This window comes from Peromyscus maniculatus, chromosome 3 (assembly GCF_049852395.1).
Source record: "Peromyscus maniculatus bairdii isolate BWxNUB_F1_BW_parent chromosome 3, HU_Pman_BW_mat_3.1, whole genome shotgun sequence".
Classification (NCBI taxonomy): domain Eukaryota; kingdom Metazoa; phylum Chordata; class Mammalia; order Rodentia; family Cricetidae; genus Peromyscus; species Peromyscus maniculatus.
The window spans coordinates 126,870,452-126,887,672 of record NC_134854.1 but is presented as its reverse complement, the minus strand read 5'-3'; the positions used below and the strand labels follow the sequence as shown (position 1 = coordinate 126,887,672).

The 17,221-nt window shown below is 35.2% G+C and overlaps 1 protein-coding gene across 6 annotated transcripts in view; it reads right to left on the bottom strand.

The window, feature by feature from the left end:
• The window catches only part of Cntn6 (contactin 6), a 346,717-nt gene that overhangs the window by 289,912 nt on the left and 39,584 nt on the right, over window positions 1–17,221 (bottom strand). For 5 of the 6 annotated variants that reach the window (XM_076567479.1, XM_076567480.1, XM_076567484.1 and 2 more), the window contains exon 2: window positions 5,089–5,228. In XM_076567479.1, the coding sequence (XP_076423594.1) occupies window positions 5,089–5,143 (55 nt within the window). In that variant the 5' untranslated portion in view covers window positions 5,144–5,228. The remainder of the gene's footprint in view (window positions 1–5,088; window positions 5,229–17,221) is intronic. The other variant, XM_076567482.1, reaches the window with a different exon arrangement.

The following is a 17,221-nucleotide window of genomic DNA, read 5'->3' as shown; positions in this document are numbered from 1 at the left end:
GAATAACCAAGAAATATCTGGCTGGATTTAAGGTTATTGCATCAAATGGATCCCATCCCCAACACTACTTAGGTGGGCAAGAACACCTAAGATTAGCTAGGCTAGGGACCTAAGGGAACACTCAATACTACTATTCTGCAATAAAATAACTCCTAATAATATTATACTATACTTATCTATTGGTGCCTTGCTCAGCCATTATTAGAGAAGCTTCTTCCTGCAGTGAGTAGGAAGAAGTAGAGAGATCCACAAGTAGACAATGTGCAGAGAGTTAAAAACCTTGAAACCCTCAATCTTAAATAGGATGTCTCTACCAAACCCCTCCCCTTGGGTATCATGAAACCTTGTGGAAGGAAAAGCTGAAAGATTGAAGAGACAGCAGGGGTGGGGGACATCCAGGAAACAAGGCCTTTGAATTACAGAAGAGCCATTCCCCATAGAGACTGAGAAAGCCTGCATAGGGTCTGGAAGATCTGCACCTGATGGAGTCCCAGCACTCCGAGGGCAAGTGTATGCAAGCTCCCATCCCTAACCAAGGAGCTGATTGATGTCTCCTTACAAATGAAAAATTAGGTTTCTCCTGCTGAATCTCACTGGGTATATAAACCACTTCTAAGGACAGGCACCATACATGGAAGTAGATGGCAAACTCACTGGCAGGGCTCCCCCCTGCCTTTTTTTAAAGAAAACTTTACAGGTTCTTTGTGTACATATTTTGGCTTCTGATTTTTTGTTTTCATGAGATTTCTGTATATGAAAACATGTGTGTGTTTCTGAATCTACTTGTGTTTTTCATTTGACTATTTTTCTTTGTTTGTTTTGCCCTATTCTTTTTTTGCTCTTAATTATTATTATTGTTTTAGATGTCTGTTTGTATTATAATGAGAGAGAGAAAGGGTGTGGATTTAGGTGGGTAGAGAAGTAGGACATTCTGGGAGTCATTGAGGTATAATCAAAATATATTGTATGAAAAAAAAATCTATTGCCTTCTTCTAGGTCAGACTCCCTGTGACCTGAGTGACTCTTACTAGGTTCAAATTCTTCAAGGTTTACCATCTCCCAGTGACACTACAATGGAGACCAAGCTACCTTAACCCCATGGACCTTAGAAGGTAATTAAGGTGTTGTGGTGATATTTTGTTTGTGTTCTAACAAATAAAGCTTTTCTTGAGACCAGAAAAGCTGAGCAGCCAGCCACTTAAAGATATCTTACCTCTAGGAAATTTCAGGTTGAAAAGGCTGAGCTCCTGTCTCCAACCCTGCCTTATCACTTCCTTTCTCCACCTAGCCATATCACTTCTTTCTTCCTCCCAAGTACTGGGATCAAAAGCATGAGATCCCAAATGCTGGGATTAAAGGTTGTGCCACCACTGCCTGGCATCTAGTGGCTAGCTCCGCACTCTGATCTCCAGGCAAGCTTTATTTGTTAGGACACAAACAAAATATCACCATGTTTCCCCCTTTTTATCTAAAATAAAAAAGAATGTTAGAAGTGTTGGGAGGATACTATGGCTGGGTACCAGACCATGGGAGATGAGGTCCAGAGGTGATGGGAGCAGTTAGGGAGTTTGTGGAGGTGTAGGTTGCGAGAAGGTCACTTATCTTCTCTGTCTGTGGTACCCCTTACCCCTACACTCTGAGAACATAGAAGTGATGACTTGGCAGAGAGAGGAAGTGATAAGGCAGGGTGGAGACAGGAGCTCAGCCCCCTTTCAGATGGAGGATTCCTAGAGGTAAGAAGTCTTTCTAGTGGCTGCTGCTCTGCTTCTCTCATCTTTCAGCTTTCACCCTGATATCTGACTCTGGGGTTTTACCATTAAGACTCATTAGGATTCTGGCTACAAGATGTGGATTATATGACATTCTACATAGTGACTTTAATGAAATGAAATATTTAATACATTTTGAGCTTTTTTTCTCACTATAGAAGATGCAGCATATAATTATACTCACCAAGTTTAGGCTTCCTATACACATGTTACTCTAGCAACAATAGAATCTGTTTACAGTTTTATGTTTCTCCCTTATACTCATATAGAGTCAACCCAGTCACACTGTTTAGTATTAATATATTAAAAAAAGTGTGAGGAAGAGGAGGAGACAAGGCAGAGACAAAGGTAGAAGAAATAGAGACAAAAACTGGAGGAGAAGAAAAAGAGGAAGAAGGAGAGGGAAAGGGAGAAGGTGGGAAGGTGGAGAAGATAGAAGAGGAGGAGAATTTGAATAAGAATAAAGAATAATTATGCCCATCCTAAGATTTTCAACTTAATTACATCTCCAAAACATATTTTTGCATCTTATATAATACTCGCAATTTCCAAACAACAAGCAAGGATATTTATTTGGGGGACATTTTTAACCACCCCACAACCATTAACTAAGTAACTTAAATGCCTTTAGTCAACAATTGTGTTCTTAATTAATGGATCTCAGTGTTTTCCCGATATTAAAAAAAAAACATTAAATCAAGACAAATACATTTTTAAGTGATCATATTCCGAGCAATGTCTTAGGATCAGTGATGTCTGGTTAAACATATTAGGAGTCACTAGAAGATCCAAGATTCAGAATCCTCCATCAAGATGTGAGGGAAAAGTTATGAAGTTCATTAAACAAAAGAAAATACAAAAGTGACCAATCACAAAAAAATTATGTTTTATATTGGAATATAAGGTGATTAAAATATACACATTTTAATGGATTATAACAGTGAAAGTAGAAAGGGAAACACAGGCAATTGTGAAAGACCTGCCTGACTTTAAGAATGAATACAAGGAGGGGGAGAAATGAAAGAGAGCATATATTAAAGAAACAGAAATCCTTCATCAGCCAGTTCTCTAATCTAATGTAGTTCCTACATGGAGTGAACACCGTGAAATCCCAAATGAAACAAACAGATTTAAATCAATGTTCTCTTGTGTAAAACAATATCAACATCTTTACCTCTGGGGTGATGCTTAGCTGAGATTACCATATTTAAATGGCTATGGCTTAAAAGGAATAGATTCAATCTGTTCTTTACTGATGAAACTGTGCACCAAGGACATGATTATTTCTCCCTTAGGATAAGGCAAAAGGACATGTTGAATTACAACTAAATTGTATAAATAGAAGTTAATAGAAGAGACAGAGTATTTCTCATATTTGATATGAGTTCTGAGAACAATGGTTTTATTTTAATTTAGCACAAAAGGTCTTTTAAAGAGCCTATGCTAATTCAATAGACACATTTAAAGGGCAAAATGTTAATGCATAATTTTGACAGGAAGCTTAAACTTAAAGTAGGCATAGAGTTCTTCGAACGTGGGTAATTTGGGGGCACCTTAATGGCTTTTCTGTCTTCTTTTAATCTATTACATGAAAGAACATATTGTTATTTAACTTCAGTCTGACTTTCAGAGTAGATGTGACATAAACCAAAACAATGTGATCACTTTGAATAAATATGACTGTGGTGCTCTGAGATGTTGGATTTGCTAATGACGGGAATACTTTTGTAAGGTTTCTTATTCTTTTGCACATATTTTAGTATTCTCATGGCTTTTTATATTTTGAGATTTCTAGTAGATGTTTTTGTCATGGCATTTTTGAATAAGAAATTATTATGTTTATTCTTGCATCTTCCTCATGTTGTTATTGAATTGTTACAAATTTGTAAGACATAGATAGTAGTTGTCATTACACAAGTAGAGGGAATCAGAGTCAGTGTGAAGATGGTCAAGGGGCTTCTCTGATAGCCATGTGACCTAGTCAGTTCTGAAGCTTTCGCACAATGTAGGTAACTAAGCTTGGCAGTTAAGACTAGAACTCCATGTGGGGGTGGGCTGGAGAGATGGTTCAGCAGTTAGTGCTTGCTACTCTTGAGGAGAACCTGAGTTCCATCCCCCACATCCAAGTGGTGGCTTATAGTTGTACTACAGTTCCAGAGTATATGACATCTTCTTTTAGGTTTCATAGGCACCAGGAAGGCAATACACTCACACACATAAAATAAGAATAAATGCATCTTAAACAAAAACAAAAAGACTAACTGCACTGAACAGGTTGTTGCTAACCATTTACTATTTACAGCAATTACTACAACTATTTACAGCCAGTATTGTAGCCTCTATTATTCCAGGTCCTATTAAGTTCAACCTTTTAGCTCTTTATGAAGAGTTGAAGATAATTAGCCTTAAGTCTAGGCTGATTGATAATTTGTAATCATGGGAAGAATGCCAGGGAATTGACTCTATCTGGACTCTACGGCCTGGTATCACGAGTCTCTGTTTTTGAGATTTTATTTTGAAGTCCAGGGAAGCCACCATGTGAAAAACTCTGATTCCCAAACAGCTGAAAGACCGTGAGGATCAAAGGCAAGCCAGCATAGCTATCTCAGCAGAGCTTGTCCTGGGATAATTATGTCTCAGGTGAGTGTAGCTCTCCACAGATACAGTGCATCAGAATAAAACCCAAAGCATAGGCCAGTGAAACATACCCTAAACCATATCCCACAGAACCATTATGCCAATATATGGCTATTTGATATATCTGGTGATTTAAAACCTTTGATTTAAGGGTTTTTTTTAACAAGGGAAATTAATTAATAAGCAGATATGACAACCCTTAGGTTGAGTGGAAGAACATATCTGTCCCCCTTTGATTATTGAAGGATAAAAAAAGAACTCCAAGATTTTTTTTCCAGTTTTGCAAGAGAACTTTACATCACCTTTGACTACACTTTACCTTAGCATACTTTTTCTCTAATAATCTCCATAAATTTGAGAGAAAATATAAATTTCATTTTATATACATTAAGACTTCACTGTAAATAAAATATAAATGGATTTATAGGTGATAAATCATTAACCACACTTTACCAAATTCATATTTGAAAATTCATAAATTCAATAATGATGTGTTATAAGAGTTATTTATATTTTTAAGGATTAAACTTTCTATTTGAAATAAAGGTTACTCTCACAACTTTACCACTTGGTCATTCAAATAACACATGGCTTGTGCATTTTCAATGTTGTTTCATCTCAAGGAAGATATACAGTACTAATATATTTATCAATCTAAACTCATAATAATAGAACACTTTACCTGCACAAGAGTTTATGAGTGGCAGCAGAATTACCAGTTTCCATAGCAACCTCATCTCCACGTTCTAAGGTCAAAAATTTCTCCCATGCAATCAGCAGGAAAGAAGATTGTATCTTCTAGTCAGTATGTTAGCAATCTGTCTGAAGGAAACAAAATGGACAAACATGACTATTGTATATGTATCCCTTAAGCATTGACTAAACTTATTAAAATATATTATAAAAAGAAATCAACATAAATGACTATATATTTTAATACTCATATTTTGCTGAGCCTCACACATTTCAGTTCACATTTTCATAATTTCAGTTTACATATTAACTATATGTCATCAACTGCTACAAAACTTTTAATATATGTCATTATCTGCTATGAAACTTCCTATAGTTTTAATTAATTGGAATAGTACTCAATCCAATGCATAACATGTGGATTGAATTTTCCATTAATTGAATTTTCAGTCTGTGGTTTTTATATGTATAACAAAGGTTTCATAGAAATCACACATTTTCTAAGTGTCCTATTCAAATTATTGAGAACATACTCATTATGAGCCATTACATTTCTTGATGTTACTAGAATGAAAACCAATATTATTTCAAATTTCTGTAAGAAATCAACTGCCTGTGGCATTAACTTGCAGATAGTAGATGTGCTTTCCCCAAGGGGTTACACCATAATTGTTTCTAATTTATTTTGACATTTTAGCTATTCCATGACAAATGAGACCAAGAGAAGGTGCTAGCTTGCCCTTTACTTCATGAAAGAAATCTAATAATAGGTTTATAAACACTGATAAACTAATAAAAATTAGAATAACCTTAGGATAAGCTCACCTGGGTCATTTTGATGGAACTATTAGACAGCAAATGAAATTTTTAGGGTAGTAGAACTATATTCAAGCTCAAATAACTTTTTAAAGTATTTGGATATTTATATATATAAAACTAATAAATAATAAAATTTGATAATTTCCTGATGTTTTAAATTTTAAAAGGCTTTCACTTATTTCTGCATCTATTTACTCCAGAAAATAAATATCAATCAATCAATCAATAAAATATAAATAAATATAAGCATAAATACTTATGAAAAACAGTGATTATATTCTACTATATAAAAATAAAACTTAAATGTTCTCAAGACTTAAAGAAGAGATGAAAATCACAGACAGAAACACGGAGTGCTTAGGTCAGAAAACAAACACTGAGTTGAGGATGCTGATGATGACCTCAAATGGGATTTCCATTTCCTTTCCCATTACATATTTGAAGTGTCACTTCTTAAATGTAAGCAAAATCATATATTGCATTCATTCACTTGTTCATTTGTTTATATTCTTTGTAAGACTTTATGTATTTACCTGTGAGCAATGAATCTAAAATCTTGGTTAGAGAGACATTTGATAAAACAGGGAAACAACCAAAAAAACAAAACTTGGTAAAAATTCAGCAAAAGCAAATGAAAAGCAAAGACCAAACAGAAACAGAAACAAAATCATAAAGAACCTTCTGCACACAAGGGCAATAACCTATAAGTGACTTGTAATGTTTCAGGGAAGAGCATATGTCTAACGGGTAGATATGTCAGGAGTTAAATGAAAGAGCACAGTGCCAAGGGAGTGTGCTCCAAACTTGGCTGAGTTTGCAATGACATGCACAGTATATAGCACAATGTTCAAAAGAACAACTATAGAAGATAGAGGACTAAATGCTCAAATATGTGAGACCCTGTAGGTTTTCTTCTGGAGTGTTTGGTCAAGACTTAATGTAAATCTCTACTATGAAAATAAATAAATAAATAAAATAAAACAATGGGTAGATTAAATGCTGTGATTATATAGATGAATTAAATCTGCTTTTATAGCCCCCAAAGTGATGATTTCTTTTTATCTTCAGTAGCAGTTTTGAAGATAAAGAAAAGTTTACCTTTATATGAACCTTGTTCCTCAAGCTATTTTTCCATACCCACTAGAATACTGACAACCAACTTTTCTTTATAAAACAAGGATTTCACCATATTCTGACAGTATTTTAAAACTTTGAATTATTATCAATCACACTTACAAATTCCCCAGAATAATATTCACAATCATATAAATTTGGAATCTTCCCATTGTAGCTGATTTATCTATAAAACACTCCCATGACAATAATCTGTTCCCTAATCACTATGAATACACCATCTATTAACTGTAAAGATATTGTTTGATTTGCATAGAATTTCCTCCCACACTCTACAAACTCCTTAAAATCTGCACCGCAGTAGCATAACCATATTTCCCTGTTTTCTCTGTACAATATGTATGTACTCAAATGTCATGACAGAATTATTAATAGTACTTCTTTCTCCCAAAAGTCACAGTTTACAAGATAAATTATATGGTCCACTTATTTCGTGGATATTCATTATTTCCCCTACCAGACTCTCTCGTCCTCGTCTCATGATTAAAGCTCTGTGGGTGTCTCCAGAGAAGCACAGCTCCTCATACAGCCCCCGTTTATAGAGTTGTAGCAGTATTGCCTCTGCCTCTTAGCTCCAGGAATCCATTTCCTTTGCTCCAGTATTTTTTAAAGGAAAATACATATTCCTTAATGCTGAAACCAGTAACAGTGAAAGCCAAAGACTAATAATTCTACTATTAATAGTTAAATCTCTTGATCTGATATAAAGTGCTATCTTGTAGGTATTACCATGACACAATCTGAAGTTATAGCTAAAAGCTCACAGTTTCCAATTTAGGAATTTTTGCTAATACTCTGCAATGTTCATTTCTCTTCTTAGTCTCGAAGTCTGGTACCTAATTATCAGAACCCCACCTCCAAATGGGTTGCAACCTCAAACAGATCCATCTTTCCTCAACTGTCAACTCATTTCAATATATAAGGCTTGCATGGTGCCAGCAGAATCTAAATCTTCCTGTTTATTAGTCATGCATGTTGTCTCCCATTCTTCCACTCTCCTGTTCTCTTTGTCCTGAGGATAATCTTGCACATAACCTTTCTTTCATTTGCTGCTGTGAGAAACAAATTTGCCTCTTATGCTTCCAATATTGTAGAGATTTGCCCTTCCATCCAAATAAACTACAATACTATCTGAAGCCAGAGGATCATGAAACAGCCAACTGTGCGGCCCTTATGGAAATCTAAAAATGCCTGAGTGACTAAAATAAATATTTTGCCAAATCTTGTTTGTTATATATGGTGTCTATTGCATCTCACTAGTATATTTACTCTTCATCGTCAACGTATAGCAATTTTCCACAGAGTTTCTAGAGATAACTGCTCTGATGTTTAGCAATGTGCTTAACAAAGGACCCACGATATAGGCAGATTTTTTCATGTTTTACCTTAAAGGTAAGCACTACAAAATCTACTTCCTCACAATGGTTCATAAGTGAGTTAGAGAGAAAGCACAGTTATGGGAGAGGAAGTGCTAGGTATGTATTTGGCAGTAGAACAACTTAGCAGCTGGTAAAAAAGGCTACATTGGAAATCAGGCAGTTAGATCCAATGACCATCTTGCTTAACTGTGGAACATTGGTACTTAATTTATAGCCATGGACTCCAAATTTCCTCCTTTGAAAACTGAAGAGTTTGACATACAAATCACCTTAAAATTTTTGTATTTCTTCTAGAGTTGCTTGATTCATATTCAGTGTATAATTTCATAGCAAACATGCTGTCCTTTCCCATCTGATTGATTATCAGCATAGGCTAATGAGGGTAAAGCACAAAAGACATTTTATTTGCTATTGCTGTGGAAAGCCTAAATATTTATGCATTTTTTTTGCCTTTTATAAGAGTTAAGTTTATGAAAGTTAAGATTGCTCAAGGATCAGGAGAATGTTCTGGCTCAATAGAAAATATCTAGCTAACAAAAGTTTGGTATTAATTTGCTGATAGAAACTAGGGTAGAAATATTCACTGTATAAAATGTATGCTGGTCAGTGATCTGAAAGGTAATCACATGTTTCTAGGACCTTGCGATTACCTAAGGCTAAAGGGATGAAGAAAGAAAGATTACAAAACAAACTTAACTTAAAATAACTTCTACGGTGTTAAGAAGTTTTATAAATGTGTCACCAGCATCCTATTTCAGGTGTGGGTTATAGGCCATGCAATCTTTTAAATGGTATTTTGGATCAAAGAAGTAGGTGCCTCAGTTCATAACCTAACTGCTAAGGTTATTGTTCTATTATTACTAGATGAACTTTATGGCACCTAGACTGTATGTCTTCACTTTTTCTCTCATGAAATTTATCAGTGTCAGCTTTTCAATGTTTCAAACACTTTAAGAAAAGACTATGTTTAGGTCTACAATTCCTTTCCTATATTTAAAAAAAAATCTGACAGTTCTAATATATAATTTTGGAGGCAAACCCTGTCTCAAAACACTATATTGGACCTTTTTTATTACACTTAATATGAATATTTATGACTTTCTGATAAAGCAAAAATATTGGTCAATGATGGAATTTTGTACACCAGGCATACATATGGTACTATATATACATATATACAGTGAAAAGGCTTGGGTTCATATTTGTGCATATGTACGTGTAAATACATATTTATACTATATTACCTTCCTGAAGGTTATTAATGATTCTCAATGTGACATTATCTAGATCACTGAAGGGACAAACCTCTAGGCATGCTTATGAGGAAGTAAAGATTACATTATTTGAGGTGGGAGGGTCCATCCTCAATATTAGTGGTACTGATGATTCCTGGGCTTGATGCCTTGGACTCCATCAAAAGGAATAAGTTAGCAAAGAATCAGAATTTTTCTTTGCTATTTGAGCCATTGACACATTGTGGGGATGTGATGTCATCCCCTGACTGAAGAACCCTTAATATATGAACCAAAACTTTCCATCCTTAAGTTACTTTTCTCTGGTATTTTGCAATAGCAGCATGTAAATTACCTAATGCTCATTAGGCGAGGCATTAACACAGGTCAACAACTGGTAGCCTGTTGAACAAATTAAACCCTATGCCTGCTTTTGTAAGTAAACTTTCACTTGAACCCATTGTGCCTATTTATGTATTCGTGGACTATGCCAGCAGTGGCAGAATGGAATAGCAGTCCATATGGCCTGCAGAGCTAACAGTATTTACTGTCTGACCTTTTATGGCTTTGAAGCTTGAGGAAATTTCTTTGCAGATGTCTGGACTAACTCACATTAAACTCTATAACACCTTTAGCAGGAAAGAGTTCACTCAGTACAAAGATTATAGAACTGCACTTACCTAACTCTATATAGACAATCTCAATGAAAATACCATATGCCAAGTAAGAATAAACCCTGAGTTCTACATGTTCAGCATCTCCAGACTCTGAATTCCACCTTTATGTGACCTCTTCTAACCATAAATTCTAGATTTGCCTTCTGATCTCAAAAGTTATATGAGTAAATAACTAAGAAATTATTCTTGTGGCAAAGGGGTCATACCTTTTATGGCAAATTTAGGCAAATTTTACCTACCTCAGACAATCTTAAAAAGCTTCTTTAGGTGTTTTAGGATAATCACTTTTTCTTGTGTTTAGAAGGGATAAACTATCTACCCTTTGGCTCTAAAATCCCATAATAAGTTTCTATATTCCCTGTGAACCAGGAATAAATATGAACATCAAATATTGACTCTACATAAGGATTTAGAAAATTATGTGATATTGTCACCATCATTAAATTTTGGTATACCCATCAGGCATGGGAGATAATGAGACTCATCATAACTACAGAGACAGTATCTTTCACAAGAGGGTTTTTCTAGCTTTTGTTTTATCAGAAAACTAGGGATATTTGGTTGTCTAAAATGCCAGGCTGGATATGTATGTACATAACTTGAAATCTTCTTTTATTTGGAGCTCATATACTGTTGTTGTCAGTTCTTCATTACTGTATTTATCAAGCTATAATGAATGCCATTGATAATCTTGAATGCTGCATTTTGTGATGGACAAACATTGGGGAGATAAAAGAAATTGTTCAACTCTTTTAATATAATGCTCTTTAATTACTGTAGGTAGATTTAGATAACATCAACTTGAGTGACAAAGAATTACGTTATTTAATGTATATGAAAATATTTATGTCAACTGAACATTATATCTTTCTCTTAACTCAGTTGCATTATCTGAAATGTTTTTGTCACATTGGCAGTAGAAAAAAAAAAGGAATGCCCACTAAATGGGTTTAGTTATTGCTCTCCCTAACTTTAAAGCAATACAATGGCCAAAGCAGGGTTGTTTCTTCAAAACATTATCCAACTTGTCACTCTAAACATGACTCATTTGTGACCTTTGGGTTAGTCAATAAACCATTGTTGTGAAAGCATGGCCACAAACGGACTTTATTCTTTCTTTATCTATAGAAACATTGATATTAATGAATTTCCTAGCAGAGATTAAGATCCATTCTCAACTGGTATGTTCATCATCAGAACAAATGTGCTCAGTGCTAATTGCTCTTTTGTCTTTAATTGACCAGTTAATTAACTGCATCAGATAAATTAAAAAATCCCCATTTCACTTTCTTCAGGTGGCTCAAGTGTTTTTTATTGGTGTAATAAACATCTATGGTCAGTAGATAGAAGATTCTCATTTTTACAACAACCTTTAAACTTAGTATTCATAGAGTTATTTACTGCCATCAAGAATAAATTTAAGTGAAATATTTATGACTTGAAAAATTTTGGTTTTGGCTTGGAAACCCTACCTGATAAGTCAGGCCAAATACCAAGATAAATTATACAATAATGTTCTTTGTTTTCAGAATATAAGCTATCATTTATGATAATTGTTATGCTAAGTTCTCAAAAATGGGCAAATATAATAGATGATAGATTAGTAGATAGATATAATACAACACATTTAATATGATCATATAGTATTATTTCCTTTTGCAAAGGTATGACTGCATGCTAAGTTGTTAACAGTATAAAACAAATCATCTACTTTTTTATTTTATATTTGTTTTTCAATTTTCCATTATTTTTTGTTGTTTCTGAACTCATGTTGTAGCACAAGGTGGCATTGAACTCATAATCTCCCTGCTCCAGCTTTCCAAATGGCATACCGATTCCTAGTTTATTTTGTCTGGTTTCAAATCAGAGAAACAAAGCAAAGTACTAACTCAGCCATCAGTACAGTCTCCTCAGAAACTCAAAGTAGTTCCTGGAGGCCATGGATTCTTGCTGAAAGAGGCCAATGTGAAGAAATCGGCATTGAGACTACAGAAAATCTATTCTTCCACTGAATTTTAAACCTAAAGGCACTTCAGTATATAGATGACAAAGTCAGACATTTTACTTGCCTAGCTGAAGAAACAGAAGCCCGGAGGATACCAATTGTTTCCACTTTTCAGTTCAGGATTGAGAATAAGCCCCAGGCCTTGAAGTCACAAGAGTTCTCCCCAACTTTGTACCTCTTGGGATCTGTGACAATGGATATATCTGCTAAGGCCCGATACAGATTCTGTGTGTGCCTATATTTCCATCTACTAATAGAGGTAAATCCTTCTCATAAAAATGTTTTTGGTATTCATATCATCCAGGATAGGAGAATAAAGGTGAGTGATACAGCTGTAATTTGGAGGTTGTAACATTCCTTCTTCATTCTTAAAAAGGGTAATAAGAAACACAAGCAACTCTAACCTTACTACATGCAACATGAATCTTAAATGGTCTTATAATAAAAAACCCAGAGCCAGATATTGGGGTGAAAGCTGAAAGATCAGAGAATCAGAGCAAGCCAGCCACTAATTCTTACCTCTATAAATCCTCAGTCTAAAGAGTACAAGTTCCTGTTTCTTTATGCCTTTTTCTGTCCAGACATCACTTCCTGGGATTAAAGACGTGTGTGCTTTCCAAAACTGGGATTAAAGGTGTGTGATACCACTGTCTGGCCACTATGTCTAATCTAGTGGCTGGCTCTGTCCTCTGATCCCCAGGCAAGTTTACTAGGGTACACAATATATCACTAAAACTACTTATAGTCAAGAACAAAGCTTGGCATAGTCCTAGTGCTATCATAGATGGAGGACAGTGTAGATTGTATTTATATGGTTTATTTACTAGGCTGTATTGTTTTGTTTTGTGCTCTGTGTTTGCAGGATGGATTACTTGGTAGGAGTGGGCAGATCTTATAGGACAAGGTTGCCCAATATCAGATGAATGAGCACAGAATGAAGAAAGAATCAATGCAGATCCCAATTTAGTCTGATAATGTTTTTAATCTTCTAAAAAGAAGTGCTTCCTAAAATTAGTAGCTCATTTAATTTTGTACAGATAGAACAACAAACTATGATAATTTTGGTCCTCAATAATGGGCTAAATAGTAAAATGTATAAGCAAATTACTAATGCTAAAGAGAAATTCGATTTGTGTGTGTGTGTGTGTGTGTGTGTGTGTGTGTGTGTGTGTGTGTGTGTAAATTTCCTTTCAGAATTTGGGGGTCATTAGTACTCCATTTCCATTACTATGGCATTTAGCACAAAATACAGAAATTCAAGGCCATCCTTTGCTACATAGCAAGTTCAAGGCCAGCTGGGGCTAATGAGAACTTATCTCACGAAGCAAAACAGAAACAACCAGCACAAGCAATCAAAGAAAAATGATAGTGTTCAGATAATATCAATTGACAAAACAGATGAGAAGAAAAATTAATCCATGACAATAGGATATGAATCCCTCTAGTAAAGGTGAGTTTGGACAGGCTTCTAGTGATATGCTCAATTGCATTCAATATTTGATGAAATTTTTGATTGACAGAAAGAGAAATAGTGAATATTATAAAAAAATCAGAAATACCTACTTTGAAAAGAATGGTAGAGATGTACATATATTCAGGCATAATATGTGAATTCATCTAAATGAGGAAGCAGATGTTTTTCTTTTAGTTTTATTGCTTCTTCATTAATTCCAATTACAAAATAAACAAGAATGTTTTTAATAAGATTCTATTAAAAGATGTATGGGTAAAAAAACAATTTCTTTGGTTAAAAGTGTAAATAGAGCTATGTTGGGAATAATATTAAGGAAAATAAATATCTTCACTTTTATATATTTAAGAAAATAAAAAGACTGTAAGATAATTGTATTTCCTGCTTTTCTATTATTTTCAAAGTAAAATTAAAACAAAGCAGATCTGTAGAGGCTATAACTATAAATAAATCTAGATGGTATTTAGGTGAAGTATTAGTAAATCTTGTGATTGGACTTAAGAAACTGTCATATTTGAACTCATTTAGAGTCCAGATAGGTTGAAGATTAGTGGTTTATTTCAACACCAATTTTATAAAAGATCAAAACCCAAAATTGACAGAGTGTTAGGCTTGTATTCAGTGTTTGGGTGCCTTTTGACATAACCAAATGCCTATTAATGAAATCACGGTGGCCAAAACAAGGTAAGTAAGACTACTATTTTCATCTCTGCTTTTGTGGTCAGGTATGGGGTTTGTATTCTCTTTTGAACATATGCTTTAAAACTTTGACAAATTGAAACACTCTCTTGGGAGGTAGAGCCAGGATGATGAAGTGGCTGGAAGCCATGAGTTATGAGGGTCAGTGGAAAGAAATGAGTATGTTTAGCCTGGGGAAGTGAGGATTTAGCAGGCAGAGGAGAGCCATCTTCAAATATTTGAAGTGCTGTCTTGTGGAAGAAGGATTAAACTTATTATTTGTGTCTCAGGAGAGCAGAACTGAGACCAAAGGGTGGACACTTCAGAGCAGCAAATCTGAGCTTAATAGCAGCCTTGAGCATTTTAACAAGTAGGATGTTTAGCCAGTGGTCAAGTGAACTGGCTGTGAAACCTAGACATTCCTGGACACACACATACTTAGTAGCTCTCAGATTTTAGAGAAGAAAATAAGACTATGTGTTTGGGTGTTATGATAAATATAATGGGAAGAGGAGCATCTACTCAAAGGATTTAGAAAAAGATCAAGTGAGTATATACATATGAAAGTAGAAAGGAAGAGTTCTATCTGTGAAACACCCAGATACGGTGTCATATTAATGACAAGGAGTATATAAGGTATAGCTAGCTGTCACCCTTTCTAGGTGTTGTTTGAGAGTCTTCTTAACTCAGTAGAAATTTAAACTAGATGACCCCATTAGTCTTTCCAAACAAGGAGCTTTTTATGTTTATATAAAAGCAGCATGCTGAAAATCTTCTGACCGGGGCTCATTAACTACTATTTGAAGAGTTATATTCATCAAAATCTGTTTAAAATTTAGAAAATCTCACATAAAAGTGAATATAGTAACTTCAATTTAAATATCTCACAATTCAGTATCACTGGGTCCAAATATGCATAGTGTTAGAAAACTTACCACAATCATCAATTGCTTGGTCTAAACTGGGTGTTTAACTAGACTCAGCCAACAAATAAACAAACAATCAAGGGATTAACTGTTTCTTAGCACCATTGCTAGCTACAGACTGATGGAACAGCCAATAGTCCAAGCGACAGCCCATTTTCTTTTTCTGCCCTGACTTGGAACACACTTGTATTGGCCAACCCTGAGTTTCAAGGGCTGGAAAAGAATTCTGATTGCTGAGTCATTTAGGAGGAAGAAGAGATATAATGACATACCGGGGGAGGAGTTGGAATTTAGACAGAGACAACAGCAATAGGAATGATAATGTGGCTTATTGAAAGTAAAGATTCCCAGATGTACATCAATTTTGTTATCAATTTTGTTTGGTCACAGTCCTATAGAGTGTCTACAATTCTTATTTTAATTTTATGGATGAAGAGACTAAAATTGGAGGTGCTTAGTAACCTGGAATATTAGCCAGTACCAAAATCATCTCATTGACCCATACCATCCAAACCTTAAGCCTGTGGTTACTTCCACAACGGCCAATTAGTCAGGCTCATAATTTCACCTAAAGTATCCTCTATGGAACTTAAGAAGACATAGTTCCTCCTAATAAGGTTGTGAATTAGAAAGAAGTCCATAATTGTGAATACCCTAGACCGATTCCCACAGCTGCTTTTGGGACTTGAATGATGTAGTATGACATCAGACATTATAAATAACACAAGATTAAAGCTAGTCCCATAGTTCCCTTGCTGAGGAATTTCTCACTGTCCCCTCCATGTTTTTATATATTGGAAAACTGCTAGTTTTTACAGGTCTCTTTATTTCTTCTTGTCCTATCTCTTTCTTTTCTTCCTTATTTCCTTCTTTCTTAATATCTTCATTGCTTTTAGGAACAAATAGATAAATTTTGTGACTTACATGAAAATGAAATATTGAAAGAAAACAAATGTCTATGGAACTATATAGCTGTAAGATATTCATTGAGAAACACATGCACACATACACACTCACTTTTTTTTTTTCAAATCTGGGCATTATGGAAGGGAAAAGAAAAATAAGTCACAATCACACACAGGAAAATGTGTACCAATTCCACCCTGTTCCTGTTTACCAGCCCTTGGACAATTGGACTTTTACGGTCTATTCCATTAATTTGTCCACTAATAGGTGCATCCTGGCAGCCCTGACTTCACCAAAACAGGAATTGCTTCAGGTGGAAAATATAGTTGCCTGTCATCAATGATGCCGTAAAATCCTGGGAAATTCCTGTGCTAACGAGTTGTCAGCTACACACATGACTTGGAGTCAGTGTGAGGAAAACTTGATTGGCTGGTAGAACACTTGGCTGACTGAATGGGAAGGAAGTTCTGAGAAGTCACTCTGGAAGAGAAATAGCAATGTGCAATCAAGGTCAGAGCATTGCTCCAAAGTGGTCTTTCCTTTAGTCTCCTAGAGTAAGGGGTGTTGTTGAAGGGAGGAATGTGGGTAAACATCTCTGGTTCCATAGCAGTCATTCTGGGAGGGGCTGGTAGGTGGCTGTGTGTGTGCAAGTAGCCCAAATCTTTGGCCGAGCCAACAACTTACTGTAGCAGTTCTTTGTGCACACCTGTAGAAACCCACAATGACCCTGAACTTGTTTGAACAAGATACTAACACTGTCAGTCCAATCATTCAGAGGGAAATGGAAAGAGAACAACAGCAAATAGCTTAGAGACTCGATGGTCGTCTCAAGAGGAAACAGTCATTTTCAATCTGTCCATGCTTACTTATTCCTTTTAGAGCTTCTTTTTAGTTA